At 53.1% G+C, this 26,136-nt stretch overlaps 14 protein-coding genes across 27 annotated transcripts; 7 read left to right on the top strand and 7 right to left on the bottom strand.

The window, feature by feature from the left end:
• The first annotated feature begins 28 nt into the window (after nucleotides 1–28).
• On the top strand, nucleotides 29–2,669 carry PPTG_03942 (hypothetical protein). The gene has a single exon (XM_008897741.1). The coding sequence runs from the start codon at nucleotides 97–99 to the stop codon at nucleotides 2,560–2,562; it is 2,466 nt and encodes an 821-aa protein (XP_008895989.1). The 5' UTR covers nucleotides 29–96; the 3' UTR covers nucleotides 2,563–2,669.
• Nucleotides 2,670–2,751: 82 nt separating this feature from the next.
• Nucleotides 2,752–3,237, top strand: PPTG_03941 (hypothetical protein; the record flags this gene model as incomplete). Its single annotated transcript, XM_008897740.1, has 1 exon — nucleotides 2,752–3,237. The coding sequence occupies one exon, from the start codon at nucleotides 2,752–2,754 to the stop codon at nucleotides 3,235–3,237; it is 486 nt and encodes a 161-aa protein (XP_008895988.1).
• Nucleotides 3,238–3,327: 90 nt separating this feature from the next.
• Nucleotides 3,328–4,489, top strand: PPTG_03940 (hypothetical protein; the record flags this gene model as incomplete). The annotated part of the gene is made up of 2 exons (XM_008897739.1): nucleotides 3,328–3,621; nucleotides 3,701–4,489. The coding sequence occupies 2 exons, from the start codon at nucleotides 3,328–3,330 to the stop codon at nucleotides 4,487–4,489; spliced, it is 1,083 nt and encodes a 360-aa protein (XP_008895987.1).
• A 223-nt stretch (nucleotides 4,490–4,712) lies between these two features.
• Nucleotides 4,713–7,438, top strand: PPTG_03939 (hypothetical protein). Its single transcript, XM_008897738.1, has 2 exons — nucleotides 4,713–5,094; nucleotides 5,185–7,438. Exons 1-2 carry the CDS (start codon nucleotides 4,804–4,806, stop codon nucleotides 7,342–7,344), a joined length of 2,451 nt encoding a protein of 816 aa, XP_008895986.1. The 5' UTR covers nucleotides 4,713–4,803; the 3' UTR covers nucleotides 7,345–7,438.
• Nucleotides 7,315–9,980, bottom strand: PPTG_03938 (delta l-pyrroline-5-carboxylate synthetase). Its single transcript, XM_008897737.1, has one exon. The coding sequence runs from the start codon at nucleotides 9,796–9,798 to the stop codon at nucleotides 7,525–7,527; it is 2,274 nt and encodes a 757-aa protein (XP_008895985.1). The 5' UTR covers nucleotides 9,799–9,980; the 3' UTR covers nucleotides 7,315–7,524.
• Nucleotides 9,981–11,615: 1,635 nt separating this feature from the next.
• On the top strand, nucleotides 11,616–12,266 carry PPTG_03937 (hypothetical protein; the record flags this gene model as incomplete). The annotated part of the gene is made up of 3 exons (XM_008897736.1): nucleotides 11,616–11,669; nucleotides 11,698–11,908; nucleotides 11,998–12,266. The coding sequence occupies 3 exons, from the start codon at nucleotides 11,616–11,618 to the stop codon at nucleotides 12,264–12,266; spliced, it is 534 nt and encodes a 177-aa protein (XP_008895984.1).
• Nucleotides 12,267–13,376: 1,110 nt separating this feature from the next.
• On the bottom strand, nucleotides 13,377–15,009 carry PPTG_03936 (CAMK/CDPK protein kinase). The gene has a single exon (XM_008897735.1). The coding sequence runs from the start codon at nucleotides 14,904–14,906 to the stop codon at nucleotides 13,458–13,460; it is 1,449 nt and encodes a 482-aa protein (XP_008895983.1). The 5' UTR covers nucleotides 14,907–15,009; the 3' UTR covers nucleotides 13,377–13,457.
• A 205-nt stretch (nucleotides 15,010–15,214) lies between these two features.
• On the bottom strand, nucleotides 15,215–15,910 carry PPTG_21541. 2 transcript variants are annotated; one of them, XM_008898342.1, is made up of 2 exons: nucleotides 15,490–15,910; nucleotides 15,215–15,429 (listed from the first exon to the last, which is right to left on the bottom strand). In XM_008898342.1, the coding sequence occupies exons 1-2, from the start codon at nucleotides 15,722–15,724 to the stop codon at nucleotides 15,266–15,268; spliced, it is 399 nt and encodes a 132-aa protein (XP_008896590.1). In that variant the 5' UTR covers nucleotides 15,725–15,910; the 3' UTR covers nucleotides 15,215–15,265. The 2 variants fall into 2 exon arrangements, with proteins under 2 accessions (XP_008896590.1, XP_008896589.1); XM_008898341.1 differs by having other exon boundaries at nucleotides 15,215–15,864.
• A 138-nt stretch (nucleotides 15,911–16,048) lies between these two features.
• On the bottom strand, nucleotides 16,049–18,034 carry PPTG_03935. Of its 2 annotated transcripts, XM_008897733.1 has the most exons (4): nucleotides 17,603–18,034; nucleotides 17,371–17,508; nucleotides 17,046–17,298; nucleotides 16,049–16,956 (listed from the first exon to the last, which is right to left on the bottom strand). In XM_008897733.1, the coding sequence occupies exons 1-4, from the start codon at nucleotides 17,957–17,959 to the stop codon at nucleotides 16,649–16,651; spliced, it is 1,056 nt and encodes a 351-aa protein (XP_008895981.1). In that variant the 5' UTR covers nucleotides 17,960–18,034; the 3' UTR covers nucleotides 16,049–16,648. The 2 variants fall into 2 exon arrangements, with proteins under 2 accessions (XP_008895981.1, XP_008895982.1); XM_008897734.1 differs by having other exon boundaries at nucleotides 16,049–17,298.
• A 42-nt stretch (nucleotides 18,035–18,076) lies between these two features.
• On the bottom strand, nucleotides 18,077–19,614 carry PPTG_03934. 2 transcript variants are annotated; one of them, XM_008897731.1, is made up of 3 exons: nucleotides 18,891–19,614; nucleotides 18,569–18,821; nucleotides 18,077–18,500 (listed from the first exon to the last, which is right to left on the bottom strand). In XM_008897731.1, exons 1-3 carry the CDS (start codon nucleotides 19,383–19,385, stop codon nucleotides 18,244–18,246), a joined length of 1,005 nt encoding a protein of 334 aa, XP_008895979.1. In that variant the 5' UTR covers nucleotides 19,386–19,614; the 3' UTR covers nucleotides 18,077–18,243. The 2 variants fall into 2 exon arrangements, with proteins under 2 accessions (XP_008895979.1, XP_008895980.1); XM_008897732.1 differs by having other exon boundaries at nucleotides 18,077–18,821.
• Nucleotides 19,615–19,625: 11 nt separating this feature from the next.
• On the top strand, nucleotides 19,626–22,888 carry PPTG_03933 (hypothetical protein). Of its 9 annotated transcripts, XM_008897722.1 has the most exons (8): nucleotides 19,626–19,767; nucleotides 19,835–20,064; nucleotides 20,138–20,250; nucleotides 20,322–20,388; nucleotides 20,460–20,528; nucleotides 20,588–21,359; nucleotides 21,427–21,719; nucleotides 21,781–22,888. In XM_008897722.1, exons 1-8 carry the CDS (start codon nucleotides 19,716–19,718, stop codon nucleotides 21,850–21,852), a joined length of 1,668 nt encoding a protein of 555 aa, XP_008895970.1. In that variant the 5' UTR covers nucleotides 19,626–19,715; the 3' UTR covers nucleotides 21,853–22,888. The 9 variants fall into 9 exon arrangements, with proteins under 9 accessions (XP_008895970.1, XP_008895978.1, XP_008895973.1 ...); XM_008897730.1 differs by having other exon boundaries at nucleotides 21,427–22,888; XM_008897725.1 differs by having other exon boundaries at nucleotides 20,138–20,388.
• PPTG_03932 (hypothetical protein) lies at nucleotides 22,062–22,541 on the bottom strand (the record flags this gene model as incomplete). The annotated part of the gene is made up of 1 exon (XM_008897721.1): nucleotides 22,062–22,541. One exon carries the CDS (start codon nucleotides 22,539–22,541, stop codon nucleotides 22,062–22,064), a length of 480 nt encoding a protein of 159 aa, XP_008895969.1.
• PPTG_03931 (hypothetical protein) lies at nucleotides 22,741–25,061 on the bottom strand. The gene has a single exon (XM_008897720.1). It carries the CDS (start codon nucleotides 24,976–24,978, stop codon nucleotides 22,906–22,908), a length of 2,073 nt encoding a protein of 690 aa, XP_008895968.1. The 5' UTR covers nucleotides 24,979–25,061; the 3' UTR covers nucleotides 22,741–22,905.
• PPTG_03930 (hypothetical protein) lies at nucleotides 25,036–26,105 on the top strand. 3 transcript variants are annotated; one of them, XM_008897719.1, is made up of 5 exons: nucleotides 25,036–25,268; nucleotides 25,361–25,384; nucleotides 25,486–25,573; nucleotides 25,639–25,731; nucleotides 25,819–26,105. In XM_008897719.1, exons 1-5 carry the CDS (start codon nucleotides 25,129–25,131, stop codon nucleotides 26,020–26,022), a joined length of 549 nt encoding a protein of 182 aa, XP_008895967.1. In that variant the 5' UTR covers nucleotides 25,036–25,128; the 3' UTR covers nucleotides 26,023–26,105. The 3 variants fall into 3 exon arrangements, with proteins under 3 accessions (XP_008895967.1, XP_008895965.1, XP_008895966.1); XM_008897717.1 differs by having other exon boundaries at nucleotides 25,639–26,105; XM_008897718.1 differs by having other exon boundaries at nucleotides 25,486–26,105.
• The last annotated feature ends 31 nt before the right edge of the window (nucleotides 26,106–26,136 follow it).

Below are 26,136 nucleotides of genomic sequence, written 5' to 3'. Positions count from 1 at the left end.
GGTGAAATACGATTTGAGGATTGGTTAAAAATTCGGCTGGTTGAGACTCGCCGTGATAATGGTTGCAATTGCACCTGTCACTGGTCAAGTGGAAGCATGAGCGGTGTGTCCGTGGTGCCCTACACGCTGGCGCCGGCGTCCGGGGCCGGGTCAAAGCCGTCCAAGAAGCGGAAGAAACGCTCGAATTCCAGCGCTAGTGGTGCAGATGCGGATGCGAGCTCGTCGATGGCCAACTCCGGCTGGACAAAAGTGGACATCGAGGATATGCAGCTTGAGGGTTTCCAGGATGGCTGCGCCTTCGAGCTGGAGGAGCTGACAGACTATCGTGTGGAGACTACGGAGGATGGTGGTAAGATGCTGGTCGGAGAAGCCAAGAGCCAACAAGAGGGCGGAAAGAAGAAGAAACGTAGGAAATCAAAGGCAACGAAACCAGAACTGGTGAAGGATGTCGAGACGAAGGAGGAAGAACAGGAACAGACGAAGCGACAGGATAGTGGAGAAGATGTTTCGAAGAAGAACAAGAAGAAGAAAAACCGCGGTGGCAAGGCTAAGAAGGAGCTGGAGCAGGTGGAGACAGTCGCTTTGAAAGACGTAAATCTGCCCAAGTGGAATAAGTTTAAGCTGCATCCACTGCTGATGCAGTCACTGCAGACATGTGGCTTCACTGCTCCAACACGCATTCAGGAACGCACGTTGCTGCCAGCACTAGTAGACAACCGAGATGTGGTTGGTGCAGCACCGACAGGTTCCGGTAAGACATTGGCATTTGGCCTCCCGATCTTGAGCCAGCTGCTGCATGAACGCGAGCAACCAGGATACACTAAAGACTGCAAGGCGCTGATTCTAACTCCAACACGCGAACTTGCTATCCAGATCCAGCAACATCTCGAGAAGATGGTGCGGAACCGAGAGATCGGTGTGGTTACGTTGGTGGGCGGTATGGCTGTGCAGAAGCAGAAGAGAATTCTCAGTTACAGACCTGAAATTGTCATCGGTACCCCTGGTCGTCTTTGGGATATCATTGAGGCGAATCATGAACACATGCAGGATCTGGCTACCACACTGCGCTTCTTGGTTGTGGATGAGGCGGATCGTATGCTGCAGCCTGGATCGTACCCGGAATTGGAGAAGATCTTCGATGTGCTGCGTCGTAAGAGCAAATCTACGTCTTCTGAACTGTCTAACCTCTCGGACAGCGAAGAAGATGAAGAGGAAAGAGAGGACGAGGATAACGATGAAGATGATGGCGAGGATATCGATATGTCCAAGTTCGCAAGTGGCTCGAAGGTTTTGATGCTTGATGATGTGCTCAAGATGCAACGTAAGCAGCAAGACAAGGAAGAGAAGACTAAGGGGAATGAGAAGGCAGCGAAGACCAAGGCTAAGGGTGAAGCCGTGACTCCGCGACATGTACGCCAGACATTCCTGTTCTCCGCTACGCTGACGATTCCTGAAGGCGGTCGCTTCCAGAAGAGCAAGACCAAGAAGTACCGTAATGCGCTGAGTGTTCTGGAGCGAGTCATGAAGCGTGTGGGTCTTCGTGGAAAGCCTGCTGTTGTGGATCTCAGTATCGCAGAGCCTGACATGGGTATCCCTGGAGCAAAGCCGATTATCTCGGAAGAAGTTGAGCGTAAGATGAAGAAACAACAGGAGAATGTGGCGTTGTCTCTGCCTGCAGGTCTCGAGCTCTGTCAGCACGAAGTGACGGAGTCTACTCGCGATAGTTTCCTGTACTACTTCCTCACACAATACCCTGGCCGAACCATCATCTTCTTGAACGCTATTCATCAAGTCCGGAAACTTACGGGCCTATTGAATCTGCTCAACCTCCCCGTGTTTGCCTTACATGCTGAGATGCAGCAACGTCAGCGTTTGAAGAAGTTGGATGGCTTCCGTTCACATGCTAAGGGTATTCTGGTGGCGACGGACGTTGCAGCGCGTGGTCTGGATATCCCTAGTGTGGACTACGTCGTCCACTACCATATTGCTCGCTCCACGGAGGTTTTCGTGCATCGTAGTGGTCGTACCGCTCGTGCGAACAAGGACGGTCTCAGTATTTCGCTGGTGTCTCCCACTGATGCCAAGTATCACACGCAGATCTGTAAAATGCTGCAGCGACCCACTGGACTGTCAGACTTCCCTTTCGACCATCGGTATATGGAGGCGATTGACGAGCGTATGCGTCTTGCCAAGAGTATCAACGAGCAGGAGAACGCTGCTGGCAAGCTCAAGTCGGAGGCAACGTGGTTCGAGCAAATGGCTGCTGCTGCTGACTTGGATATGGACGAGGATTTGTTGTTCGAGTTAGGAGCCAAGCAGCGAAACCAGGATGGCAAGAAGAGGAAGACAGCCAATCAGCCGGTGCAGTCGCTACGTGCTCAACTGAGTCGTTTGCTTGCTGCTCCTCTGCGTCCAGTGGGCTCTGCTCGTAAATTCCGGCAGCTACACAAGGAACTAGGGTCTCAGATCACCGGTGACGGCGAGTACCGTGCTCGTGACGCCAATGAAGACCTGGCATCTAAGGGTAAGAAGTCGTACAAGCGCTTCCGCCGAAGGAAATAGGGGGAAACGAGCTTATGTAGCTTGTTGAATAGCGACGAAATAGAGTTCGGTTACGGTATTCGGTATGCTTGCATCTGTAACCGTGAAGCCATGTGTGTAATGAGTGCATTCTATCCGCATACCACTAAGTACGAATTTATCCTGCACCGCTATCCCTCGGCCATTATCGAAGAGCACAGTTTTAGCGCAATGGCGATGGAGAACCGATTGGCGACGCGCCGTGAGGGTGCAGCCCCTGGCTCGAACCTCCCGCGCGTAGGCGGCGTGGCTGAGGATAACGACAACGAAGACGAGAAGGTGTACTACGGATTCGGCGTGTTCATGGGGCTGCCGCTGTCTGATCTCAAGGCCATGAAGGACGACTTTGTGGAGCAGCAGGCGCTGACAGGCGGTGCCCCGCGGCGCACTCTTCCCTCCTCGGACGGACGCACTCATCGCGTGGAGGACGACAACAATGGGGAGGATGTTCGCATGGCGCCGCCCAATGCGCAGCAACAGCAGCAGCAGCGCACGAACGGCTTCAATGGTCAGCGCGGCGAGGGCCAGCCCCGCGAGTATGCGGGTGAACGTGCGAGGTATGGCCACGAAGCACCTGATGCTGAGATGGAGGAGGATGCAGACAGCGACGACGAGTTTGACCAGAAGTCGCACTCCCTCAACTTTATCCTGCACTGAGATGGCCAAGTCTTAGGAAGGAGATAATAGCGGAGAAGGAGTAAGAGATGAGAGATTCATGTAATATATAGAGGGGGTTCCCACCACTCAATGCTTGCTGCAAGCGCACTTCCAAGTACGTCAGCAGGTTCTGACACGTGCCTCATCCTGAATTACACTTGGAGTTTGTATGTATGTTTTTCACCGAGTTTTAATCAGTGTTGGTACGATTCGATGGCGTGGCGACCGCTGGTGGCGCGTGTGAAGAGATGGACGCGTGACGCATATGTGCCTCTGCGTGTCATGCTGCACCCCGATGAGGGGGAGGTATGGGGACGCGCCCTGGGCGTTCAGGGACCATGCACGTCGGTCGTGGCAGGGTTCGTCCTGAAGGAGCAGCGAGAGGTGAGCTGCGGTATCTAACACTACTAGTATGCAAAGTCCCGGTAGACTAATGAGCTATGCTGTACTACCAATGGCGCAGCGCCTGAGCAAGTTTAAGGATCTACTAGAGGTGACGGACCACGAGATCATCATGAAGCCGCGGTTCAGCACTGTTGAGGAGCGGTCCCAGGCGTTCCAGAGGATGGAATTCGAGCTGAAGCAGGAAGGAGCGTTCCCATTCTGGCAGGACGAGTTCTACATGGCAAGGACGACGTTCTCCAGTCCCACTATTTTCAACTACCACCGTGGCGTGGGGCCCTACTTCGGTCTCAGTCAGTTCGCTTCTCACCTCAATGGATTTGTACGCGACAAGGAGACTGGCACGGTGACACATGTGTGGATCGCAACACGTAGCGCCTCCAAGAAGCGCTGGCCACTGATGCGCGACACCATCGCGGGCGGAGGACTGCCTGCAGGCATCTCAGCGCTCGATAATATGGTGAAGGAGGCGCAAGAAGAGGCTGGACTGAATCCATCTTGGACGCGTTCGCGGCTCGTGGCTGCCGGCAGCATCTCGTACGTGTCCAATCATCCGTACGGCTTAACAAACGATACGATGCTCATATTTGACGTGGAGCTGCCGATGGATATTGTTCCGGTCAATCAAGACGGCGAGGTGGAGAGCTTCGACCTGATGCCTGTACAGGACGTACTTTCACGTCTGTGGTCGGAGTCCGAGCGCTTCAAGCCTGACGTGTGCATTCTACTGCTCGACTTCTTCGTCCGTCATGGTGTGATCTCGGCTGACAATTTTCCTGACTACGAGGAGCTCCAGCGAGCACTGCGCAGCACGGAGAACCCGTACGATGCGTTTAACCGAAGCAGCTAGACACTAACAACTTCAATTGACCATTTGAATTAGTGAATGGACCACTTCAAGTGGAATGTGGACATTTGCTGCTGTCCAATGGAAAGTGTGATGTACAGTACTCACTCTAAAAAGACTGAAAGACCGTTATGAATTGGTAATATTAGTAAATTAATCTGTAGAATCTGTGAAAGTAGCTCAAATTAACTTTTAAAACTAATCTATTCTTACTTTAGGTTTTCATTTCATGTGCGGAAAGTGTGTACTCCTCTGTACTACCCACAAAACGCTCATCAAACGACGCCACTGACTCACTGACGACTGGAAGTGAGACGATGGCAGCAGCAGCGACGACGGGCGCGCCCAAGGAAGCGGCGCAGGAGACTGGTACGCGTCTGTATGTGCAGAACCTCCCAGCTTACGTGGACTCGGCGCGGCTGCGCGAGCACTTCGCGGCGCAGGGCGAGGTGACAGACGCTTGTGTGATTCGCACCAAGGACGGCAGCAAGTCCCGGCGCTTTGGCTTTGTGGGCTTCAAGAGCGCGAAACAGGCGGAGCAGGCGCTCAAGTTCTTCCACCAGAGCTTCTTCGACACCTGCAGAATTAACGTGCGCGTGGCTGTGGCGGTACGGAACTCAATCAATGGCATCAAGCATTTAATGGTTTTGATGCTGATGAATTATTGCTGTTTGAATGGGTTTTTTACGCATGTTTAGAAAGAATCTGATGAGATGGAGCGGCCGTGGAGCAAATACTCGGCTGGAAGCGGCCGCTACCAAAAGCTACACCCAGAGTCGGGCGTCGTAGCGACCTCTTCGAAGGAAGACAAGATTTCTCCCGAGAAAAAGGAGAAGAAGGCGATGAAGCAGGATGATACGAGCGGAGAGTTCCAGGAATTCATGGAGACCATGCAGGCCCGATCAAAGACCAAATTCTGGGCCAACGATGACGTGCAGGGGCCGGCGGATGGCAAAGCAACTACAAAGGGCGTAGACATTGCTGATGCAGAGGACAGCGATGACGAGTATCAGGAACTTGACGCGATGAAGTCTCAGAATGACGAAGAGGACGATGCAGATAGCCAGAAGAAGAGCAAGAAATCGGAACCCATGTCCGATATGGATTTCTTGCGCTCCAAAATGAGCAAAAGCATCGACAAGGATTCGGACAATGAAGACTCAGATGAAGATATGGAAAATGCTGACGATGAAGAGGCCACTGAGACCACTGGTGACAAGAAGAGTACATCTGGTGAAGCGGAGGCTGAAGATGACAAGCCGACCGCCCGCTTGTTCGTGCGTAATCTACCATTCACTGCAGTAGAGGAGGATCTGGAGGCGCTGTGCTCGACGTACGGCCCCGTGGAAGAAGTGCACATGCCTCTGGATGACACCCGTCGTCGTAAAGGCTACGGTTTTGTTCTCTTCCGCACCACTGTAGACGCTCAAACAGCTCTCACAGCTCTGAATGGAATGGCGTTCCAAGGTCGACGTCTGCATGTGATTTTCGCCCGCTCCAAGCCCGTTAAACTTGACCCGGAGGCGGCTCTGGCAGACCCGAACTTAACCTACAAACAGCGTAAGGAGCTGGAGCGCCAGATTCAGGCTCAAAAGAAGACTGGATGGAACGCTTCGTATATTCGCGGAGACGCGACTGTAGGCTCTCTCGCCGAGCGTATGGGCGTGAAACGTGGTGAGATCATGGACAAGGAGCAGGGCAATATGGCTGTGCGTCTTGCAATCGGTGAGACGATGTTGGTCAAAGAAAACAAAGACTTTTTCGCTCGAGAAGGTGTGGATCTCAATGCCATTGAAGGTGCGTTGGTGAAGAAGCCAAACCAACAACAATCGAAGAAGATCGAGCGAAGCACGACTGTTATCTTGATCAAGAATCTGCCGCATACCACAGAAGAGGAAGAACTGGCTCAGCTTTTCCGTAAGCACGGCGAGATCGGTCGCTTCCTCCTGCCACCGTCCAAGACACTCGCTGTCGTGGAGTTTCTGGAGCCTTCGGAAGCTCGCAAGGCCTTTCGCTCACTGGCGTACAAGAAGTACCAGCATGTACCGCTGTATCTGGAGTGGGCTCCAGTCAAAGTGTTTGATCGTCCTGCTTCAAGTGTGAACGCTTCGACATCCGAACAGAAGGGGATCAAGACGACAGCAGCCGTTGTGCCGGACGTGGACGACGATGGCGATACTGCTGTGGGTGACGCGTGTCATACCATTTGCGTCAAGAACCTGAACTTCTCTACAAAGGAGGCTGCGCTGGAGAAGATCTTCTCGCGTTGTGGTAAACTACGCAAGGTCACAGTCGCTCGTCGCAAAGATCCGAAGCGTGGCATGTTGTCGATGGGTTTTGGCTTCGTGGAATACGTCGATGCCAAGCACACGGAGCGAGCTCTGCAAACGTTGCAGAATACAGTCGTGGATGGTCACGCGTTGAACCTGAAGCTCTCTCAGAAGAAGGCGTCGGCTGCTCCCAAGCGCGCAGCTGGAGAAGTGGACGGTGAAGGACGCAAGTCCAAAATCATTGTTCGCAATGTCGCATTTGAGGCAACAAGTAACGAGATCCGCGAGTTGTTTGGTGCCTTCGGACAGCTCAAACGTGTGCGCATGCCCAAGAAATTTGACGGCCGACATCGTGGATTCGCGTTCGTTGAATTCCTTACGGAGCAAGAAGCTCGTAATGCGTTCTCGGCTCTAGCCAGCTCGCACCTGTACGGTAGACATCTCGTGCTTGAGTGGGCGGAGGATGCAGACGACATTGACACCTTGCGAGCCAAGGCGACGCGTGATTTGACTGCCATCAACGACAGCGAACGCCGCAAGCGTATGAAGCGACAGAAAGAGGAAGAGGAGGACAACATGGATTTCTGATAGAGAAAAGTGCTTTCTACAACAATGCTACAGAACGCGACCCAAACGCCTAACACGCGCAATAACTGGTTGCAAACACAATTATTGCTTGAGTATTGTATCGATCGAATTGCTTTATTTCGTTGCTGCAGAACTCTTCTTCATCTACAAGCAAACCGCTACATAGAATACGTGGCAATCTTATAGCCGGCTACTCCTCGGGCGGGCAACATTTGCCTCCTTCTGGATCAGCTCCAGCTTCTTGTGCGTGTACTTGAGCGGGTGGTCGCTCTTAGCAGCCGAGAACTGCGAGACGGTGTGGCCGCTCTCCGACACAAGTTTCCACTTGGTTGTAAGCAGACCCTCCACGCCCACAGGACCACGCGCGTGAATGCGACCAGTGCTGATACCAACCTCAGCGCCCAGACCGAAGCGGTAGCCGTCAGCGAAGCGAGTGCTGGCGTTGTGGAACACGCACGCGCTGTCAATCATCTGTTGGAATTGCTCGGCAGCAGCGGCATCTTCCGTTACGATACACTCAGTGTGACCACTGCTGTACTGGTTGATGTGAGAAATGGCAGCGCCAACGCCGTTCACCACCTCGATTGTAAGGTCCGTGGAGCCGTACTCTGTGGATAGCGTGTCTGTAGGACGCGACTTAGCAGTGGCAACACCCAGCTTGGCCGCGTTGGGGGCGATGTGCAGGTTAATGCCAGCTTCCTCTAGCTTCACCAGGATCTCCTTGTCCTGACCACTGGTCACCAGCGACTCATCTAGCAGCAGCGTCTCAAGCGCATTGCAGGCAGCCGGGTAGTCCGTCTTGGCATCGATAGCGAGCTCAATAGCCTTCTTCACATCAGCTGCGCTGTGGATGTACATGTGACACACGCCCTCAGCGTGGCCGAGAACAGGAATGCGCGTGTTCTTCTTGATGTAGCTGACCATGGAGCCCGAGCCGCGAGGGATGCACAGGTCAATGACGTCGTCCAGACGAAGCAGATCCGAGATCTCCTCACGCGACGTGACCAGACCGATAACGTCCTTCTTCACCTTGCCGTTCGTGGCCTCCTCCACTGCCTTCACAATGATCTTGTGCAGCACAGCGTTACTGTGGAGCGCTTCCTTGCCGCCCTTCAACAGCAGACCGTTGCCACTACGCAGGGCTAGCGCAGCGATCTGAGGAAGCGAGTCCGGGCGGCTCTCGAAGATCACAAGCAGCACACCGATCGACGCCGTCTCCTGGTGCAACACCAGGCCAGATGCCAGCTCCGTGCGCTTCAACATGCGGCCAATCGGCTCCTCCGACTCGGCAATACTCCGAATACCGTCAGCCAGTGTCTCCAGCTTCTCCTCTGACAGCTTCAAGCGAGCGATCAGTCCCTCGTCAATTGAAGACTTCTGTGCTGCCTGCAGATCCTTGCGGTTGGCGTTGAGGATCGACTTGCTGTTGTTCTTGAGCTCGTCAGCAATGCGGAACAGAATACTGGCACGTTCCTCTGAAGACAGCGCCTGTAGCTGGTGGCAGCCTTCACGAGCGGCATTGGCCATCTCCTCGGCCGACATGGAGTCAGGCGACTCAACGCCAGGGTTGGCGACGAAGAGCGTACCGAGACTAGCGCCCTTCATGATGGAATTAACCACGCCGTACTTGAAGCCGCTGGCAATGACCACAGCATTGACTCCCTGTGAGATGGCCGACTGTGCAGCCTCGATCTTGGCGCCCATACCGCCACGTCCAACGCTTGACTTCTCGCCGATCTTGAAGCTGTTGTTCTCAGGACGGAAAACTGAGATGACCTTGGCACCAGGTTGGCTGGGAGGCTTGTTGTACAGTCCCTCCACATCTGTGAGCAGCATAAGCAGGTCGGCTTCGATCTCGCCGCCGACTAATGCAGCGAGCGAGTCGTTGTCCGTGAAGACGGTACCGTCGGGTGAGGCACTCACAGCGTCGTTCTCGTTGACGATAGGAACAACATCCAGCTCCAGCAGATTGAGCATCGTGTCGCGCATGTTAGCGCGGTTCTGGGCCGTCTTGAAGTCGGAGGCCGTAACGAGCACCTGAGAACAGGCCACGTCGTAGAGCGAGAAGAGCGTCTCGTAGAGGGACATAAGGCCAATCTGGCCAGCGGCGGCCATGGCGCCCTTCTTCTTCTCGAGTGCCAGCATCTGCTGGTTGCCTTGCACGTGCGTGCGCAGCGAAGCAGAGAGCAGGATCTGTTTGTTGAGGCGCTTGCGGCCGATACCCACGGACCCGCTGGTCACCAGTAGCACTTCCTTGCCCTGGCGCTTGAGCATACAGACCTGCTCCACGATGGAAGCAATGCGGCCCAGCGCGGGCTCACCGTTGGTGGACACCACGCTGGTTCCCATTTTGACCACGATACGCGTAGCATGCTTGAGGTCGTGGCGAGTGATGGGACGCTCGCCAGCGTAGCCGCCGAAGGTGTGCGAGTGGGTCATGGTTTCTTTCCTCATAGTGGGTGGTGTGTGTGTTGTGATGCGGGCAGCGAGCTCTTGAGGTGTGCGCTAAAGCCGGCGATTTGGAGAATGAGAGCGGGAGACGTCGACGTCAGTTTGGCTCGCTGCGAAGCAGAGGGGCTGCCTGGCGCTGTCAAGTCCTGTGCCGCACATCTGATGATCAGCAAAAAATGGACGGGAGTATCAGATGAGAGATTCCATGGCTTGAGCGAGGTACACTCACTTCTTGGTAGTAAGAATCCGCAAATAGGGGATGTACGGCATAGACTTTAGGAGGCTCATGCTGCGACATGTGGTGCATGGGTTATTATGGGGCTGAAATCCACTAGAATACAATTCTGAAGTTTTGGACGATGCTAGACCACATTCCCCGCTAATACCGATGTATCGGTTTGGGGGATTTTTGAAGTGGTCGCAGCTAAGATTCCCGTTTTGTGGGCGCTGGACCGTGCAATCGTTCACATCATGACAGCATGCCCGGCGGACAGGAAACCTCTGTGCACACGATCAATATTTGCTTGGATAACAGCGCGCGATGCGTCCGTGGATGCACTCAAGCTGCGCGTTCAAAACGTGTTTCTGAGCTTTACCGGTCATGTAAGCGCCGACCATATGCGTCGTGCCAGCCAGCCGGCAAACCAAGCAGCACAAGGCTTGTGTGGCCAATTTTAAAGCCGCGTGCGTGGCCTTTGCTTTGCACCAGCTGTTGCTGGAACAGGGGGTGAATCAGCTGAAGCAAAAGAAGTCCAAATGGAAGTGGAGCTACCTCCAGCTTGCGTGGTGCATATACCACCAAGCCACGCATCGACCTTGCTCTCTAGTCAAGGGCAAGCTGCTGGTAGTCCTCCTGGTGGCAACTCCAGGTTGCGGGACCAGCCATAGCGTCCCAACATGTGCATTAAGGTCGATCGTGCCTCTATAATAAATAAGGCAGAGTCTGAAGCGCAAATCATGAGGTAGCTACCGACGCGAATGAACTGTGGGACCCGAGCAAACACGCGGATCTGGCTAATAGCCAGTGCCAGAGGCTGTGGTTAAGAGACCAGTTACTGGTCATACAGTACAGTCGTGCAGCGGAATTTGAGTTGCCGCTGGCAGCGGCGATGCTTGTTTTGTCCCAATAGTACCACGTACCATTGGTATTGTGATTCACAATTTGTGAACCCTGCTTCGCCGAAGTGGCTGCCATTCGCACTGGATAGTTGTCAGGTGTCTCAATAAAATGTTGTCTGAGCGGTGCTTTTGCTGATGTCACGATGCACGACTCGTGCAGCGAACTCGTTTCCGATCATCGCATGGGGCGATGCTCCAGCACCTCATAGTACCGCCTTTTCTGGAGCTCACAAGTTTCTCACTGGACCCACCCTGCGACTCTGCTATGCCTTGTGGTGCTACATGGAGTAGTAACTTGATACAATTACCAGCTCGGAGATCTCGTCCCTGTCGACGACGCTGAAACGGCGTGTTCCAGCGGATCACTTCGAAGTACGTGGCTCCAGGTTAATCATTCTGGCTGGTCGCATGGGATCCGGAAAATGATTCGGTAAAAATACTCGGAACCAATCAAAACACAGTTGTCACAGACTTTTTCTAGTGGGCAAAATGCACCGTTTATCAAGGGTCTGTCTGAAATAATACTGATCTGCCAAAACGTATATTGAAGCGACACTGACATTGTAGACACGCTACCTTACAACACGGATATGGCCTGACCAGTAATGAATGTAGCCTACCAACCCGCTGGTGCTCGAAGCGCGGGTGCTGCAGTCTCTAAATGCTGGCTATGACTACAGTTGACCTCATCATTTTTTACGATGACGACAGCGCCAACTAGTCACACCCGACCCGGAGTTTCACACGCACGACTCGTACGAGTGAAACTCCGTACGGTACGAGAAAGCCAAGGCAGACGCCGTCAAGCTGTACGACGCTGGGGAAGGTCGCTGGGGGACGGACGAGACCACGTTCGTCCGTATCCTTTTCTCCAGTCCGCGTGAGCACCTCGTGCTGGTGAACGACATCTACAAGAAGAAGTACGTGAGTGACCTCGAGGAGGCTGTGCGAGGCGAGTTCAGCGGCTACGCGACCGAGGCGCTCGTGTTCTACGGTGCGTTGATAGCAAAGTTCGACCATACTTCTTGTCGCTGCTGCTGTACACCATCAGCTAACTAACGATGCTCGACTTGTGCTTTGCAGTCCGCCTGGCACTGGAGCCGGACATGGCGATTGCCATCCACTTCGAGCGCATGATGAAAGGCCTTGGTACGGACGAGAAGGGTCTGAGCGCGGCCGTGATCCGATACCACTGGATGCAGCCTCGTGTTGAGCAGCTGTACGAGAAGCTGTATGGACGTTCACTCGAGGAGCGGATCCGCACCGACACGGACGCCAACTACGGGGACCTCCTGGTCACATTACTGCATATCCCGACTGATGACGACGAAAGCAGCAGCGAGAATGAATAAAATTGCGATCCATGATTACTTTCTTGTACCGGTCCAAGTACAATTTCCGGTATACTGTATTTATACCGGTTCTGTTTACTACCGGTAGTCTGCGGAGTGATTACGGTGAGATTGATGAATTTAATTTCAAAGATTGCGCCACCAGCGAAATTTCAATTTCGCATTCGATTTCATCAACTTTTAAAATGTACACCAGAACCATGAAAATATGAAAATGAGCACGTCGAAGGAGCCAGCAACCGTAAACATTCTTAGCAACCAGCGCACCATCGAGGCTGGATGGTGCGCTTCGAGGTAAATGGAGCAGCAATCCGGTCAGAGCGTGAAGCCGGCGCCGACAACCCCAGTTTGGCTTCACTAAGAGCGGCAGCTACAGTGTAGCTGTTGCTCTTAATGGAGCCTACAGTACTTTTCAAATTGCTGAACTTATCTTAGATTAAAAAACGTTCGTCGTTCCAAGTGTACTAATCGCTGTGGTCAATGGAAAACTTCACCGGTCGTGCGCTAGCTTATAATTTGGTTTCTCATATTCGTGCAGTGCTTCAAGCACTGCTACAATGGATGGAAAGGACGACGCTACAAACCTGCAAAATTTGTATGCACCGCATTCGTGGCCTCGCGTTTGACTCTATGGCGACACCAATCCTGGACAGCCAACCGAACGGATATTGCGGCGCATGGTTACGGGGTAGTCCGGCCGCGCGGTCGCACCTGCGTTCTCCGCCCATAGCTACGCTCTAATATCGAGTCAATGCGATCGTGAACAGAAGAAAAAAGCAGCAATGCCTACTAGACCCGTTCCCAACCGATGCATAGTAGATTGCTCAAATACAGGCGACAGAACAGCGCTGCTCCGCTCATAGCTACTACTACATCAGTAGTAGTATGAGCTTACCAACTTTGCGCTATGCATTTCTGTTGGGATGGTCGCGACCAATTAAATGCAGCCACCGCAACCTGAAGCGGATTGAAGTGGCATGCGTCGCCCAACTCTGTCCTTCTGGTCGTAAAAATGATCTGAAGCCATGCCGCGTGTGCGGCGCAAGCCGAAGGTAAGCAGCGGAACCACTGGCTTTCTACAAGCACTGGACAGAGGAAGTCTAAGATAAATAGGTTGTACGATCGACTAGTGCTTCATTACGACGCGCCTTTGCTGTGCGCTTAAATATGTTAACTTCCTAATACAATTATCTACCACTTCGAGAACCAAGGGTGTTCCAGTACCTCCTCCATGGTGGGGCGCTGCTTGGCGTCCGAGTGTAGCATTTGCTTCACGAGTTCCTTGGCCTCTTTGCTGATCCGCCACCACTCGAGCTCGTCAAAGAAAATCTCGCCTGAGAGAGTTCGCTCCACCATTTCGTCCTCAGAAGGAGCACTAAACGGGGAGTAGCCACAAAGGATCGTGTAGAGTACGGCGCCCGCACTAAACACGTCCGCGGCGGTAGAAATCTTGCCGTTCTGTAGCACCTCTGGCGCCGCGTAGCCCACTGTACAGCTAATGGCCTTCTTGACTGTGTTCTCGTCCAGCTGCATCGCTGAGCCAAAGTCGCCCAGTTTGACAGTCTCTAGCTGCATAGACGACACCTTGAAGAACAGGTTCTCAGGCTTGATATCTAGGTGTACGACGCCGTGTTCGTGGCAGTGGTTGATGGCGCTAGTGATGTGGCGGAACAGCGTCTTGGCTTCATGCTCGTCCATGCCGCCGTTTTGGCTGATGAAGTCAAAGAGGTCACCGCCCACGCAGTTCTCCATGACGAGATAGGTATTATCCTTTTGGTGGAAGGAATCATGGAGTGCCACGATGTTCGGATGGCTCGAATAGTTAGTCAGCATGCGCTGAATTTCAATCTCGTTGCGAGCCGAGTGGCTCTGCTTTGAGGATGAGGCTTCCATTGACTTCATCACGTAGGACGGACGACCACGGTCCATCCAAGTGGAGCACTCGACGACTGACGAGTTCTCCGTTTCCATAATCACGCTGCCCAGCGTAAACTTGGCGATCCATCCGAGCAGATCGATGGCGTCCTGCACTAGCTTGGCCCACAGGTCACGCTCGTTCTTGGTCTCGAACTTGAGAATCCACTTGTCGTGAGCCACCTTGTCGTTCGTGGTCTTGGATGGGCTCGAGCTGGGCGCGTGTGTCGAGCGATCGCTTCCCTCGGGAATACGGAAGTCGATGGACAGTTTATTCTTGGGCAAGCGATCCACACGCGTCCAAACGCTGATCATCTGACGCTGGCGCACCTCGCCCTTCTCCGAGCGCGCGTACTCCATGTAGGGCACCGTTCCGGTCTGCAGACGCACAATTCGCGGCACGAAGATCTTCATCCAGTCGGGTAGTGGCACTTGCTTCAGCACGCGCAGCTCGTGCAGCTCAAAGAGTTTCTTCTGGATCTGCTTCTGTGACGTCGAGGAGTCCTCGGTCTCCAGATCCTCCTCGAGGATCGTTAGGCGCTGGCCAGTGGTAGTAGCGCCGCCGTACAGGCTGCTAAGGCGCGAGTTGCTGAGCATCTCTGTATCCAGCATGGTCGAATCCACGCCGCCGCTGCTCACGGCCGAGCAGCACGTTGATGTAGTGAGGAAGGAGGAGCGACACTCTTTTGATTGGATCACATCCACGTCCAATAGACCCAGGCCCATGTTTCCGACGCTATCTTACTGTCCAACGTCTAGGCAAGTCAATCCGAGACAGCAACCTGCGCTCTAAAGAGAAAATTGCCTTATGGGCGACTGAAGTCTGGCTGGAGTAAGCTTTTTTGACCCGTGGTCAACCGCATTCGTCTGACCTTACATTCTTCAAGTCATCGTGCTTAAAGGCAGAGGCGATTACGCGAGCCCATAGGGCTAGGGCCCAGAAGCGGACGTCGTAATCGGCTTGGCGTGGGCGGATTGGCCAAAATAGCGTTTTTCGAAATATAGCAATAGTGGATGAAAATGGGTGGCGCGAATGAAGGTAAAACCGCCGTGAACGGAAAGATACTTTTTGGGAGCGCCTTGATTCAAAAGCAATAATTCAAGTTATTATCGTCATTTTTCGACTCAGCACAGCGACCAAGCCAAATGCCTATGCCGGCGTTGCGGCGGAGCTTTAAATTTAAAAGCGATTGTTGCTGCTTTTCGCAGGAATAGGCGCAGCGGAGGCACGGACTGCTGTTACAGGTGGCTTTGCGACATACAGTTAGCGCCCCGAACCTCGTTTGAGTCAAGGCTTGACAGCTCTTACCAAGTGTCGGCGACCAGCCATCATTCCGGCGTGAGACGCTGAACACATCTGCATAAGTCGCCATCTGGCATGTTTTGGACCGGTTGCGAATCACAACAACGGTTGTGGCTGTGGGCAGGCGGCAAAAGGAATGTGCTTTCCGGTCCAGGGGAAAAAGCGGACGGACAGGAGTTGATGCAGCTTTGTAAGAATACTCTCTTGCCCTTGATGGCGCCAAACTCGGGCACGACAACATGTCGCTGCCGATTATTGCGCCCGGCTTGCTGTGCTCCAATTCTCGATGGGGAGAGTTGACGGCGGAAGGCTTGATTTTCTTGCGTGTTTACGACGGTAGCGAGGCCTGCGTTCAATTTCGGTTTTAGCTCGATGAGTACATTTCCAGCTTGATGTCACTTTCACATCTGAGGTGTACATTTTCAAGTTTGACAATAGCTTTCATTCGTTAATTAAAGCTTCGCTGAGCCAGTCACGCAAGTTCCACTTCTTGCTGGCGCAATCTTTGAGCGTGTCGGACCGCGCGTCGATTGGTCGAAAAAATAATGTCGACCAGCACACCGCAATCACTCTGCAGATGAGTGTATCGGTACAGTGTACCTGAAACACAGTACCCTGCACGTCGTCCAGCTCTCTGGTGGTCGAGTGCTGAGCAGCTTAGCCTCTGCTATATTACAGCTGCAGCTAGTAACCTTTTAGCTGCATTATTAGCAGTGTATGCAACTGAACCTAATGTGCATTTGCTGTTCACAGTTACCGGGCTTGCTGTCATGACGCCACCATCGTCGCACCTGAATTCAGACTGAAACGTCAATGGTTTCTTCTGGTTTCTTAGCGTTTCACGGCGAGCGCTCGCGGAGGTGCACCCGTGTTCACGAATATTCCTCATCCGGCCTCATTCGATGAGGCCGGTAGAAAACTTTGACACTTTTACGAGATCGTGCTGTGCTGTGGAGCAGCTTGGAAAGCAACTGCCGCTATTGATTTCTTGGGAACGCGCTTGGGTGCAAGCTTGGTGGCGTGGGCTGATGTTACCATACAAAGGCGCAACTCGTTTTTTTTTAAACAAATTAAATTTGCAACCTGCTATCGCGCCTGAGTCGGAGTATGAAGCCCGAAACAACGCGCATCACAGGCGTGGGGGTGAGAACCATCGTCCTGGTTCCTAGGTAGCATTCTCAGGCTCCTTCCCGCTACTACTGTCGCTGTCGCTATTTCTGCTGCTCTCGTCGTCATCAGTCGGGATATGCAGTAATGTGACCAGGAGGTCCCCGTAGTTGGCGTCCGTGTCGGTGCGGATCCGCTCCTCGAGTGAACGTCCATACAGCTTCTCGTACAGCTGCTCAACACGAGGCTGCATCCAGTGGTATCGGATCACGGCCGCGCTCAGACCCTTCTCGTCCGTACCAAGACCTTTCATCATGCGCTCGAAGTGGATGGCAATCGCCATGTCCGGCTTCAGTGCCAGGCGGACTGCAAAGAACAAGTCGAGCATCGTTAGTTAGCTGATAGTGTACAGCAGCAGCGACAAGAAGTATGGTCGAACTTTGCTATCAACGCACCGTAGAACACGAGCGCCTCGGTCGCGTAGCCGCTGAACTCGCCTCGCACAGCCTCCTCGAGGTCGCTCACGTACTTCTTCTTGTAGATGTCGTTCACCAGCACGAGGTGCTCACGCGGACTGGAGAAAAGGATACGGACGAACGTGGTCTCGTCCGTCCCCCAGCGACCTTCCCCAGCGTCGTACAGCTTGACGGCGTCCGCCTTGGCTTTCTCGTACGTGTGGAACTCTGGGTCATATGTGACTTGCAGACGCTAAAAAGTAAAAAAAAATGATTAGCACAATTGTAGTCATTGCTAGCATACTATAGACAGCAGCAAACGCACCTCAAGCGCCAGCAGGATGATCTCACGGTAGTCGCCGCTCAGCTCCGAGCGCATGAGCCAGGTCAGGTCCTTGTTGAAGATGTAATAGTACGTCGACTTGAGCATTGACAGCTCTTCATTCGTGCGTCCCAGCAAGATCTACCTTACAGTTAATACAACAACATACCGGGTAAGTGTGCTACTACAAAAAGCCTACACGGCACTTCCTATAAAGCAAGACGCATCATCATACCGGGTAAAGCAGTCGCTCTTTCGTGCCACTACCTGAAGTGGCCACGTTCAGTATGAACGCCTCTACCTCAGGCAGCGGCATCGTGAGCAGCAGTAGCAGCAAGCGGAAGTCGCCAACGGTATCGCGGCCCAACGTGTCCTTGAGCTCCTCCCGGTACAGGTCCTTGTATCGGTAGATAAGCAGCGATCGATCACTCGCCGACAGTGAGCTCAGCGCGTCCACAAGCACCTTCTCGTCCACGCCTAGGCCGTCTGTTGCATCGCGGATACGCTCGCAGACGTCGTCAATCTCGCGCGGATACACCAGCGGCACGCCGCGGTACACATCGTGCGCGTGTTGAGGGAATATGCGCTGCATTGCGACTGCGGGCAGAGCACCGCTGTCAACTTGTGCTAACGCGAAGCACCGATTACCACAATAAAGACTTTGGAAAACCCAATACTCAGTTAAACAGTCATAATTGTAAGAAACAACTTTCCTTAGCTAAAGAGCTTGATTTGATTAGTATTATAAATCACAGGTGTTGGTATAGTAGTACAAGTGGTATATCAGAAAATTTTGAATTGGATTTTTGTGGGTGAATTCATGAAGTTCGACAACGAAAAACTTCATGTCATGAACAATTCTTGACTTTTTGACATTTACGCGAAGCTGCCGATGGGGCGCGGAGTCTCGAGCAGCTGCAGCAGCAGCTCCAGGTACTCGCCACTAGCTTCTTCCTTGATACGGTCTTGCAGCGTCTTGTTGTACTTCCTCTCGTAGACCGGCATGATGTTGCCCAGGTACGAGTGGTAGCGCACAATGGCAGCGCTGAGAGCCGTCGAGTCCGTGCCAATGCCGGCCATGGTGCCTTCAATGTGCTCGGCGAGGAACGACCACGCGTTGAGGCTGATGCGAACTGCAATAGAGAAAAATAATGCAAATATTAGTCTTGCTTCAGTGTTCAAAAGAAAATATCACACGTACCGAAGAAGGTAAGAGCGGCGCTGTCGCTACCGCTGAACTCGCTCTGGATGGCGTAAACCAAGTCGTGCTCGTGTTTGGCCTGGTACGCCGCGTCAATGTTGCGCAGGTGCTCGGGCGGGCTCGCCAGCAGCACCTTGATGAATCCGTTCTCGTCGGTGCCCCACTTGCCCTCGCCGGCCTTGTAGATGAGCTCAGCATCCTCAGCAGCCTTTTCCTTAGTGTGGAACGAAGGCTTGTACTCAACCATAGGTTCCTGATGATGTAGGAAAGTAAATAGTTAGTTCAAATGTAATTTGAGGCTAATGAAATACGCGCTGCTCACCTGGAGCGCCTTCATAATGACAGCGAGGAAGTCGCCACTGATCTCGTCGCTAATTGCGACTGAGAGATCCGTGTCGTACATCTCGAAGTAGGCCTTTTTGAGCACGCCGATCTCTTCGTTATTGCGGCCCATGAGGACCGAGTAGAGCAGGTGGTCCGAGGTACCAGCGCCCTTCATGGCGTGGAAGAGAATGTAGGCTTCGGCCTGGTGCAGAGGGAAGCTGATGAGCTGCAGCAGATAGCCGAAGTTGCCCGACGTCTCGCTCTTGACGAGTTCACGCAGCGTCTGACCGTGTAGTTCCTTGTAGCGAAGGGACACAAGAGCACGGTCATTCGGCGATAGCGGGCCGATGAGCTGCACGAGCGCCTTGTCGTCCGTTCCGACACCGTCGCAAGCAGCGTGGATCTGCTCCACGACGGCATCGATGGAAGCCGAGAAGCGGGTCTTCTCCTTCCTGTAGGCGTCGAAAACAGACGACGGGTAGAGACTCAGCATCTTGAGGTTGGAGAGAGAGTGAAGAGCGGTTGGAGGTGGCTGCGCAGGAGGCGGCAAATTGAAGAATGAGCAGGAGCGAGCGACTGCGGCCGCGTCGAGCAAAGTAGCCACCAGACGGAGACGATATCCGGTGCCTGGAGATTTGGATTAAGCACCTGAGTCATCTGTAGCACGTGCGTCGCGCGCTTCAATATCCAAAGTATCTTTTGATTGTATCTTGTTGCTGACGTCACTGCGGAAAGATTTTGTCAAAGATATTGTCAAACCGGATTTTTCGTCCTGTGATTGGTCAAAAGTTAGCAGCTTTTTTTCATTCCTCAAAGCAACAAAATGGCGGACAAGCGCAAGTTGCCGATCGACATTCAGTACAAGCAGCTCCTGGGTAGGTCCCTGCCGCAGCGACCTCCATAGCATCCTCCTAACGCTCCCTACATCCTTGTGTCCCGTAGAGGCGCTGGTGGACCGCCGCATCGTGCCAAATAAGTGGCTAGAGCAACACAAGCAGATCCGCGACGCTATCGCCGCGCTGTACCCAGAGCTGCCTCTGGCCAGCGACGCGCTATCTAAGTTCCGCTCCAAGAAGCCCAGTCACGAGGATCTCAACTATTTTGACTGCAAGTTTATCTTCAAGTGCCTCGAACAATCGGACGAGGGAGCTTCAAAGAACTTTTTTGGCCAGGTTCGAAGACAGCAGCTGTGGTGGCAAGCTCTTAAACTGACGAGGATTTGCGTTGGTATTTTACTGTACACAGTATACGTCGCCCGTGCTTAAGCGATGGAGCGCGTTGATCCGCCAGTATGAGAAGAACAACGTCTTCGCAGCCGAGACTGCGCGTATCATCGCCCAGAACACGGCGTTTGAGATGTGAGTGGGGATGGTGAAGTATAAAGTGTAGGTGCTCGTGGACTTATATCTGTGTGTGCTGTGCTGTTCAGTCCTTTCCTAAAGAAATCTATCCAGCAGAATGAAAAGCAAGTCGCAGATAATAATCGCAAGATGGCGGTGAGTTATGATATTGGCTATTGTAGGTTACGTCTATGGGCTGAATTAATGTGATTCCTGTTCTGTGTTAGGACCTGACCAGAAGCATCGCAGAGTATAAGCGCAAACTCGAGACTTCGTGTGCTGACATGGGCATTCTGGTGCGTCCCCTTTACTGCTCCAAACATGTATATTTATGTACTTATAATTCCTGTGGTAGGGAGAGAACTTCCGTGAGGAACTGCGACGATTGCCACTGGAACTGCCGTCCATTTTCGATGGCGTTGCGAAAGCAATTTGTAGTGATGAAATTGCCAATGCAATTGAGTATCACCAAGCTCTCCAGGTATACCTGCACGACTGTGAGATCCCCGTCGTGGCATCCGTGATGGAATCTACTAGCTCGTCTTCTTCAAAGAAGGGCAAGAAGGGCAGGAAGAAGAGCAAGAAGCAGGCTGAGGTGACTGAAGAACCTGAAATGTCAACCGATGAGCCATTTGAGCTCGTCGTAGCCCCGCATAAGTTCTTTGCTGCCATCGAGGAATTGCGCAATGCAAGCGACGAGTTGGTGGATACTACGCTCGATTTCGAGGCAGAAGCAGCGGAGATCAGTTGGGATATCTCACTTGACGACAGCGGCACCGCTGACGCCGGAGAAATTGACTGGGGAATCGAAACGGTCGCATCCGCCGAACCTACTGCCGCAGCTGATGACGCCCCCGTCGAGATCGATTGGGATATTACAACTTCTGATGTCGTGGAACCTGTCAGCGAAGCCAGCGCTTCTGAAGCTGCTGGCGTCGTGGAGCCGGTGCTAGATGTGCCTGCTACGACTGGAAAGCCCACTCGCGTGGGCCTTCTGGACGACAACGAATTCCGCACCCGAGTGCTTAACGATCTCCTGGAGCTACGTGCATTCCTCCGCCAGCGGCTAGTTGAGTTGTCTGGGAGCGATTCAGTTGCTTTCGCCAATCAGTTCCAGGGTTCTTCACGTAAGAACAAGCTACTGCTTTCGGCTTATAACCAAATGCTAACGGCGTTGTTGTGGTGTATGAACAGCGCTATTGGAACAGCAAAGCACGTCTAGGATCGAAGAGCTACAAGCTGTAGTGGACCACGCTGTATCTTTGTTGACAAGCAAGCGCCTTCAGCAATTGGTACTTATCAAGACATCGGAGCGATATTTGGATAGGCATGTGGCGAGTCTGGAGATGCTGACGAAGCACATGGACAAGTGCCGACGTGAAATTCACGGATTGGAGGACAAGAATGTGGACCTCATTGATGCCACTAAAAACGTGCAGCCTCAGATCAACGCCCTTGTGACCGCAACGAAAAAGCTCAAGAAAGAGGTACGAATTGGCTAGTGGTTGGAGTGAGTAGTGAGAATCTAACTATGAGTGTGTCATACAGCTGGAAGCAGCGTTACCGCCGCTGTTCAAGGGATACAAGGTCAATATCGTGGGCGAGGTGAACAGCCTGTAGTTCTTCCCTCTTTATGGCCATTTCCTGCCACACTCTTTGAAGTAATATGGACAAGCTGCGTGTTTCACATTCTGACTGGGTATTCGTAACTTCAATTTTTGATTTGGCATGGTCAAAGCAGCTTTATTGGTGAGTACATGTACATTTATGATTCATTCACTAGACTTTTACGATATGCAACTGCTTCCAAAACACTTGGCGGTGCTTTTCTACACCATCACAAGAGCAAAGAGGGCCGTAAACGCGGTCAACGCCGTTGCCATTCCGAAGTTACGCGCTGAGACCGAGCCGGATGCTTCACTGCCAACGGTGTCCGAGCCAGCCGACTTACTCTCGCTCTTGCGGTCAACGGATCCATCGAAGAACATGACACTGCCAGAGCCAGAGTAGCTCGCGGCGAGATTGTCGGGCAGCAGCACCATGATCGTCGTCGGTGTTTCCGTATCAGTCGCCGAAGGTGCAGCAGACGCAGAGGCATCCGCCGTTGATCCGGACGAGGTATCAGTAGTAGACCCCGTGCTTGACAGGTCCGTGGTAGCTTGCACGCGTCGCAACGCGTTCGTTGGGTGGATTGCAACATTGCCAGGAATCTCCACATCAGCTCCCGGTTCCCAGCCTAAGCCAATGGCATAGGTCGATTCCAGCAAGACTGCAACGAAAAGTGCGAAGATGAACTGGAACGGCTTCATGGTTGAGTGGTTGTCGGCTGTTGTTGTTGGAGAACGGGAGGAAGTTGAATAATGAGCTTTGGATGCTGAGTGTTTCGGTGTCGCTCTCATTGTTAATCTCCAGTAGTCAATCAAGCTGCTCTTGGACAATATACTAGTCAATCAATGAGAGACAAGGCATTTCTCTTCCATCACATCCATCAACATCGACTTCGAGACGATCCACATGTCTTTCGAACGAGCGCTCTCTCAAGTTCTCTTACTTTTGGTACACCTCGGATCATCAAATACTTCGAAATACAAAATACAATTGTTCGTTACTGATCCATAGCATGAACATTATAAGCTGAAAGTAGCTGAGCCAACTGGTTCATGATTTCCTACACTACACACCTCGGTACGGAGGATATCCGTGCTGCGGCTGGTGCGGGGGTGGGTAGCCACCATGCTGTTGGGGAGGAGGCGCAGCTCCGTACGGAGACGGGTAACCCGGTTGTCCGGGCGGAGCACTGTACTGCTGGTACGGTTGCGGCTGACTTGGAGGGTAACCGGGTTGTTGCGGCACTGGATATTGCTGATATGGTTGAGTCGGTGGTTGCTGTCCAGCGGTTGCATACTGTTGATACGATTGGGACGGCGTCTGCTGGCCGGGTGGTGGATATTGCTGGTACTGCTGGCTCGGTGGCTGATGATGCTGGTCGTGCGGCGCGCCATACTGCTGGTAGGAGCTTGGAGGGTAACTAGTTTGTTGTTGTGGCGGTGGGTATTGATGATACGCTTGGCTCGGAGGTTGCTGCTGTCCAGGAACGGGGTACTGTTGGTATGGCTGGTTTGGTGGTTGGCCACCAGGGGGTGGATACTGTTGGTACGATTGGCCTGGGGACTGATGTTGTGGCCCGGAGGACGCTCCATACTGCTGGTACGGTTGACTCTGACCTCCAGGAGCTGGGTATTGCTGATACTGTTGGCCTGGAGGCTGCTGCTGTTGCTGCCCAGGTGAATACTGGTTCGGTGGTTGTCGCCCAGGTGACGAGTGTTGCGGGTACTGCTGACTTGGAGGTTGCTGTCCGGGAGGTGCATATTGCTGCTGTGGAGACGGATAGCTAGGTGCTGAGTGATCTTGGCCGTGAGCTGGGCTTTGACCAGGGTAGCTGCTTCCGCTCGGATAACCCGCGGGCTGAGATGTCGGTGCTTGTGATGGATATCCACCAGGCTGAGGAATTGACGTTTGGTGCGGAACGGCACCATAGGCTGCTTGAACAGGGGTGGCTTGGGAAGATTGGCCATAAGGTTGCTGCGCTGATGGAGTTGGGTATGCGAAAGAGGGACTTGACTGCAAACTGGCGCTCGAGGCAGCATACGACGTCTGGGTCGACAAATAAGCCGGCGGGTTAGCCCCCGTAGGTCCTGTATTGACCCCACTAGAGGAAGCGACTCCACTAGGCCCTTTATTCTTCGTTCTGGGTGGATCCAGGGGTGCGTCAAACACCTCAAGTAATAGCTTTTTGTAATCTCCACTGGTTTCCCCACTGATACGATCACGGAGCTCTTCGTGGTATAGTCTCTTGTATGCAGCCTTCACGTGTGGTAACACGGACTGGTAGCGTACTAGTGCCGTACTAAGTCCCGTTTCATCCGTTCCGAATCCTTTCATGGTCTTTTCAAACACTTCCGCGATAGCAGGATACGGATCGAGAGTGGAACGAACCAGGTAATTGAGACTCTTCTTAGCGTCACCACTGAACTCCTTGTCCACTGCCTTGGCGATGTTGTTGTTGTACTTGGCGACATACACAGCGTCCATCATCTTTAGTAACTCAGGCGGGGCTTTGACTAGGATTCCAATGAAGACTTCCTCGTTGGTACCGAGACGACCTTGACCTGCTTTATAGAGTGCTACAGCTTCTTCCTCGGCTTTTGCCGCGTTGTGTACAGCCGGATTGTACGGTTCTTGAGAGGATTGAAGTATGGCCATGACGACCTTGCGGAAATCTCCGCTGAGCTCCGAGTTGAGCGTGACAGCAAGGTCCTTGCCCACCAGATCGAAGTAGGTTCGCTTGAGGATGTTCATCTCCTCGTTCGTCCTACCCGACAGAATCTGCACGATGAGGCTCTCGGTCGTGCCCATGCCCTTGGTGGCATCGCGTAGGATCTGCGCCTCCGTCTCAGCCAGCGGCGTGGAGATCATACGCAGCAGCCGACCAAAGTCACCCGACGTCTCGCTTTTAAGTAAACTCTTCAACGGCTGCTGGTATAGTTCCTTGTAGCGTAGAGAAATCAAGTTGCGCGTCTCTGGTGATTTTGAGCCCAGCACCGCGATCAAAGTTTGCTCGTCTGTGCCCAGGCCCTTGCAAGCACCGTGTATCTGTTGCACGGCTTCATCAACTTCGCGCAGGTAGTGGACATTTGTCCCATGGAACGCATCGTGCGCCGACGCGGGGTACAATTCGAGCGTCATTCCGCTGCAGAGAAGAAAGTCGACGGGGCCGATTCTGCAAACTGTTTCCAGGATTTTCTTTTCAGTAGTATCGCGAATACCCTCCAAAATTCGATATGCCAACTGGAGTCTCGTTTTGAGCATTGCCACTTTTGAGAGGCGAGGACAATAATGGACGCGGCACTGAACGAGGCACTGCGGCGGGGCAACCCGGTCGTGTTCTTCGACATCTCGATCGGAGGCGCGCCGGTAGGCCGCCTGCGGCTGGAGCTGTTCAAGAAGGACTGTCCGCGTACGGTTGAGAACTTCAGGTGGGCGACATTGACTGGTTGCGGGGTTACGGTGTGGCTCAGTTAACAGTGCTAACTGAAGAACTGCTTTCTCGTGAATGTGATGACGACAGGCAATTCTGCACGGGCGAGTACAGGTAACAATGTGCTGCTCAAGTCAATACTCTTGGTGAGTGGGTGGCGTAAGACTGACGCGTTGCTTCTCTCTTGCTTTTGGTTGTGCATTGTGCTACCACAGGAAATCTGAGCTGCCGGTGGGCTACAAGGGCTGCACGTTCCACCGTGTTATCAAAGACTTTATGGTGCAGGGCGGCGACTTCCTAAAGGTAAGGCGCAGCTGGCTGTTTCTGCTTGCCGGCGCATGAGCTCACATGACGGCGGTGAACTGCAGGGAGACGGCACAGGTCGGATTAGCATCTACGGAGACAAGTTCGAGGACGAAAGCTTCGCCCACAAGCACACGGAACCCGGACTGTTGTCGATGGTAAGGCGTGCACCGACTTCACTCCTTCTAATCTGCTGTCAAGTTGCTGCCTGCTCACCTCCACTATTATGGTTGCTGCTACCACAGGCGAACAGTGGACCAGGCACGAACGGCTGCCAGTTTTTCCTTACCTGTGCACCGTGCGACTGGTTGGACGGCAAGCACGTGGTCTTCGGCAAGGTGCTGGACCCAGCTTCGCTGCTGCTGCTGCGCAAGATGGAGAGTGTGCCCGTGGGGCCTAATAGCAAGCCCAAGCTCTCTATTACCATCACTGAATGTGGCGAGTTGTAGATAGCTATGAGGGCGTTTCCGCGCCATAACTAAGATACTTCTTACACCTTCAACTTGCCGTAGAAATTCCGAGTGTAACGTGATATTTCGTGAATTTCATGTCGTAACTGACCA

Source organism: Phytophthora parasitica (genome assembly GCF_000247585.1).
Source record: "Phytophthora parasitica INRA-310 unplaced genomic scaffold supercont2.6, whole genome shotgun sequence".
NCBI lineage: Eukaryota > Oomycota > Peronosporomycetes > Peronosporales > Peronosporaceae > Phytophthora > Phytophthora nicotianae.
Note: the sequence above shows the minus strand (reverse complement) of the source record. Positions and strands in the feature narration are given on the sequence as shown.

Excerpts from the sequence above, each read along its gene's own strand:
- PPTG_03930 (XM_008897717.1), top strand. The coding sequence starts at position 25,129 with ATGGACGCGGCACTGAACGAGGCACTGCGGCGGGGCAACCCGGTCGTG. Across the intron at positions 25,269-25,360 it reads CGTACGGTTGAGAACTTCAG|GCAATTCTGCACGGGCGAGT; the intron begins GTGGGCGACATT and ends TGATGACGACAG. Across the intron at positions 25,385-25,485 it reads TTCTGCACGGGCGAGTACAG|GAAATCTGAGCTGCCGGTGG; the intron begins GTAACAATGTGC and ends GTGCTACCACAG.
- PPTG_03938 (XM_008897737.1), bottom strand. The coding sequence starts at position 9,798 with ATGAGGAAAGAAACCATGACCCACTCGCACACCTTCGGCGGCTACGCT.
- PPTG_03934 (XM_008897731.1), bottom strand. The coding sequence starts at position 19,385 with ATGCTGAGTCTCTACCCGTCGTCTGTTTTCGACGCCTACAGGAAGGAG. Across the intron at positions 18,822-18,890 it reads TCATTATGAAGGCGCTCCAG|GAACCTATGGTTGAGTACAA; the intron begins GTGAGCAGCGCG and ends CTACATCATCAG. Across the intron at positions 18,501-18,568 it reads CGCCGCTCTTACCTTCTTCG|TTCGCATCAGCCTCAACGCG; the intron begins GTACGTGTGATA and ends TCTCTATTGCAG.
- PPTG_21541 (XM_008898341.1), bottom strand. The coding sequence starts at position 15,724 with ATGTTGTCGTGCCCGAGTTTGGCGCCATCAAGGGCAAGAGAGTATTCT.
- PPTG_03933 (XM_008897722.1), top strand. The coding sequence starts at position 19,716 with ATGGCGGACAAGCGCAAGTTGCCGATCGACATTCAGTACAAGCAGCTC. Across the intron at positions 21,360-21,426 it reads TCAGTTCCAGGGTTCTTCAC|CGCTATTGGAACAGCAAAGC; the intron begins GTAAGAACAAGC and ends GTGTATGAACAG. Across the intron at positions 21,720-21,780 it reads CGAAAAAGCTCAAGAAAGAG|CTGGAAGCAGCGTTACCGCC; the intron begins GTACGAATTGGC and ends TGTGTCATACAG.
- PPTG_03942 (XM_008897741.1), top strand. The coding sequence starts at position 97 with ATGAGCGGTGTGTCCGTGGTGCCCTACACGCTGGCGCCGGCGTCCGGG.
- PPTG_03939 (XM_008897738.1), top strand. The coding sequence starts at position 4,804 with ATGGCAGCAGCAGCGACGACGGGCGCGCCCAAGGAAGCGGCGCAGGAG. Across the intron at positions 5,095-5,184 it reads ACGTGCGCGTGGCTGTGGCG|AAAGAATCTGATGAGATGGA; the intron begins GTACGGAACTCA and ends ACGCATGTTTAG.
- PPTG_03931 (XM_008897720.1), bottom strand. The coding sequence starts at position 24,978 with ATGACGCTCGAATTGTACCCCGCGTCGGCGCACGATGCGTTCCATGGG.
- PPTG_03936 (XM_008897735.1), bottom strand. The coding sequence starts at position 14,906 with ATGGGCCTGGGTCTATTGGACGTGGATGTGATCCAATCAAAAGAGTGT.
- PPTG_03935 (XM_008897733.1), bottom strand. The coding sequence starts at position 17,959 with ATGCAGCGCATATTCCCTCAACACGCGCACGATGTGTACCGCGGCGTG. Across the intron at positions 17,509-17,602 it reads AAGAGCGACTGCTTTACCCG|ATCTTGCTGGGACGCACGAA; the intron begins GTATGATGATGC and ends ACTGTAAGGTAG. Across the intron at positions 16,957-17,045 it reads CGAGGCGCTCGTGTTCTACG|TCCGCCTGGCACTGAAGCCG; the intron begins GTGCGTTGATAG and ends TGTTCTTTGCAG.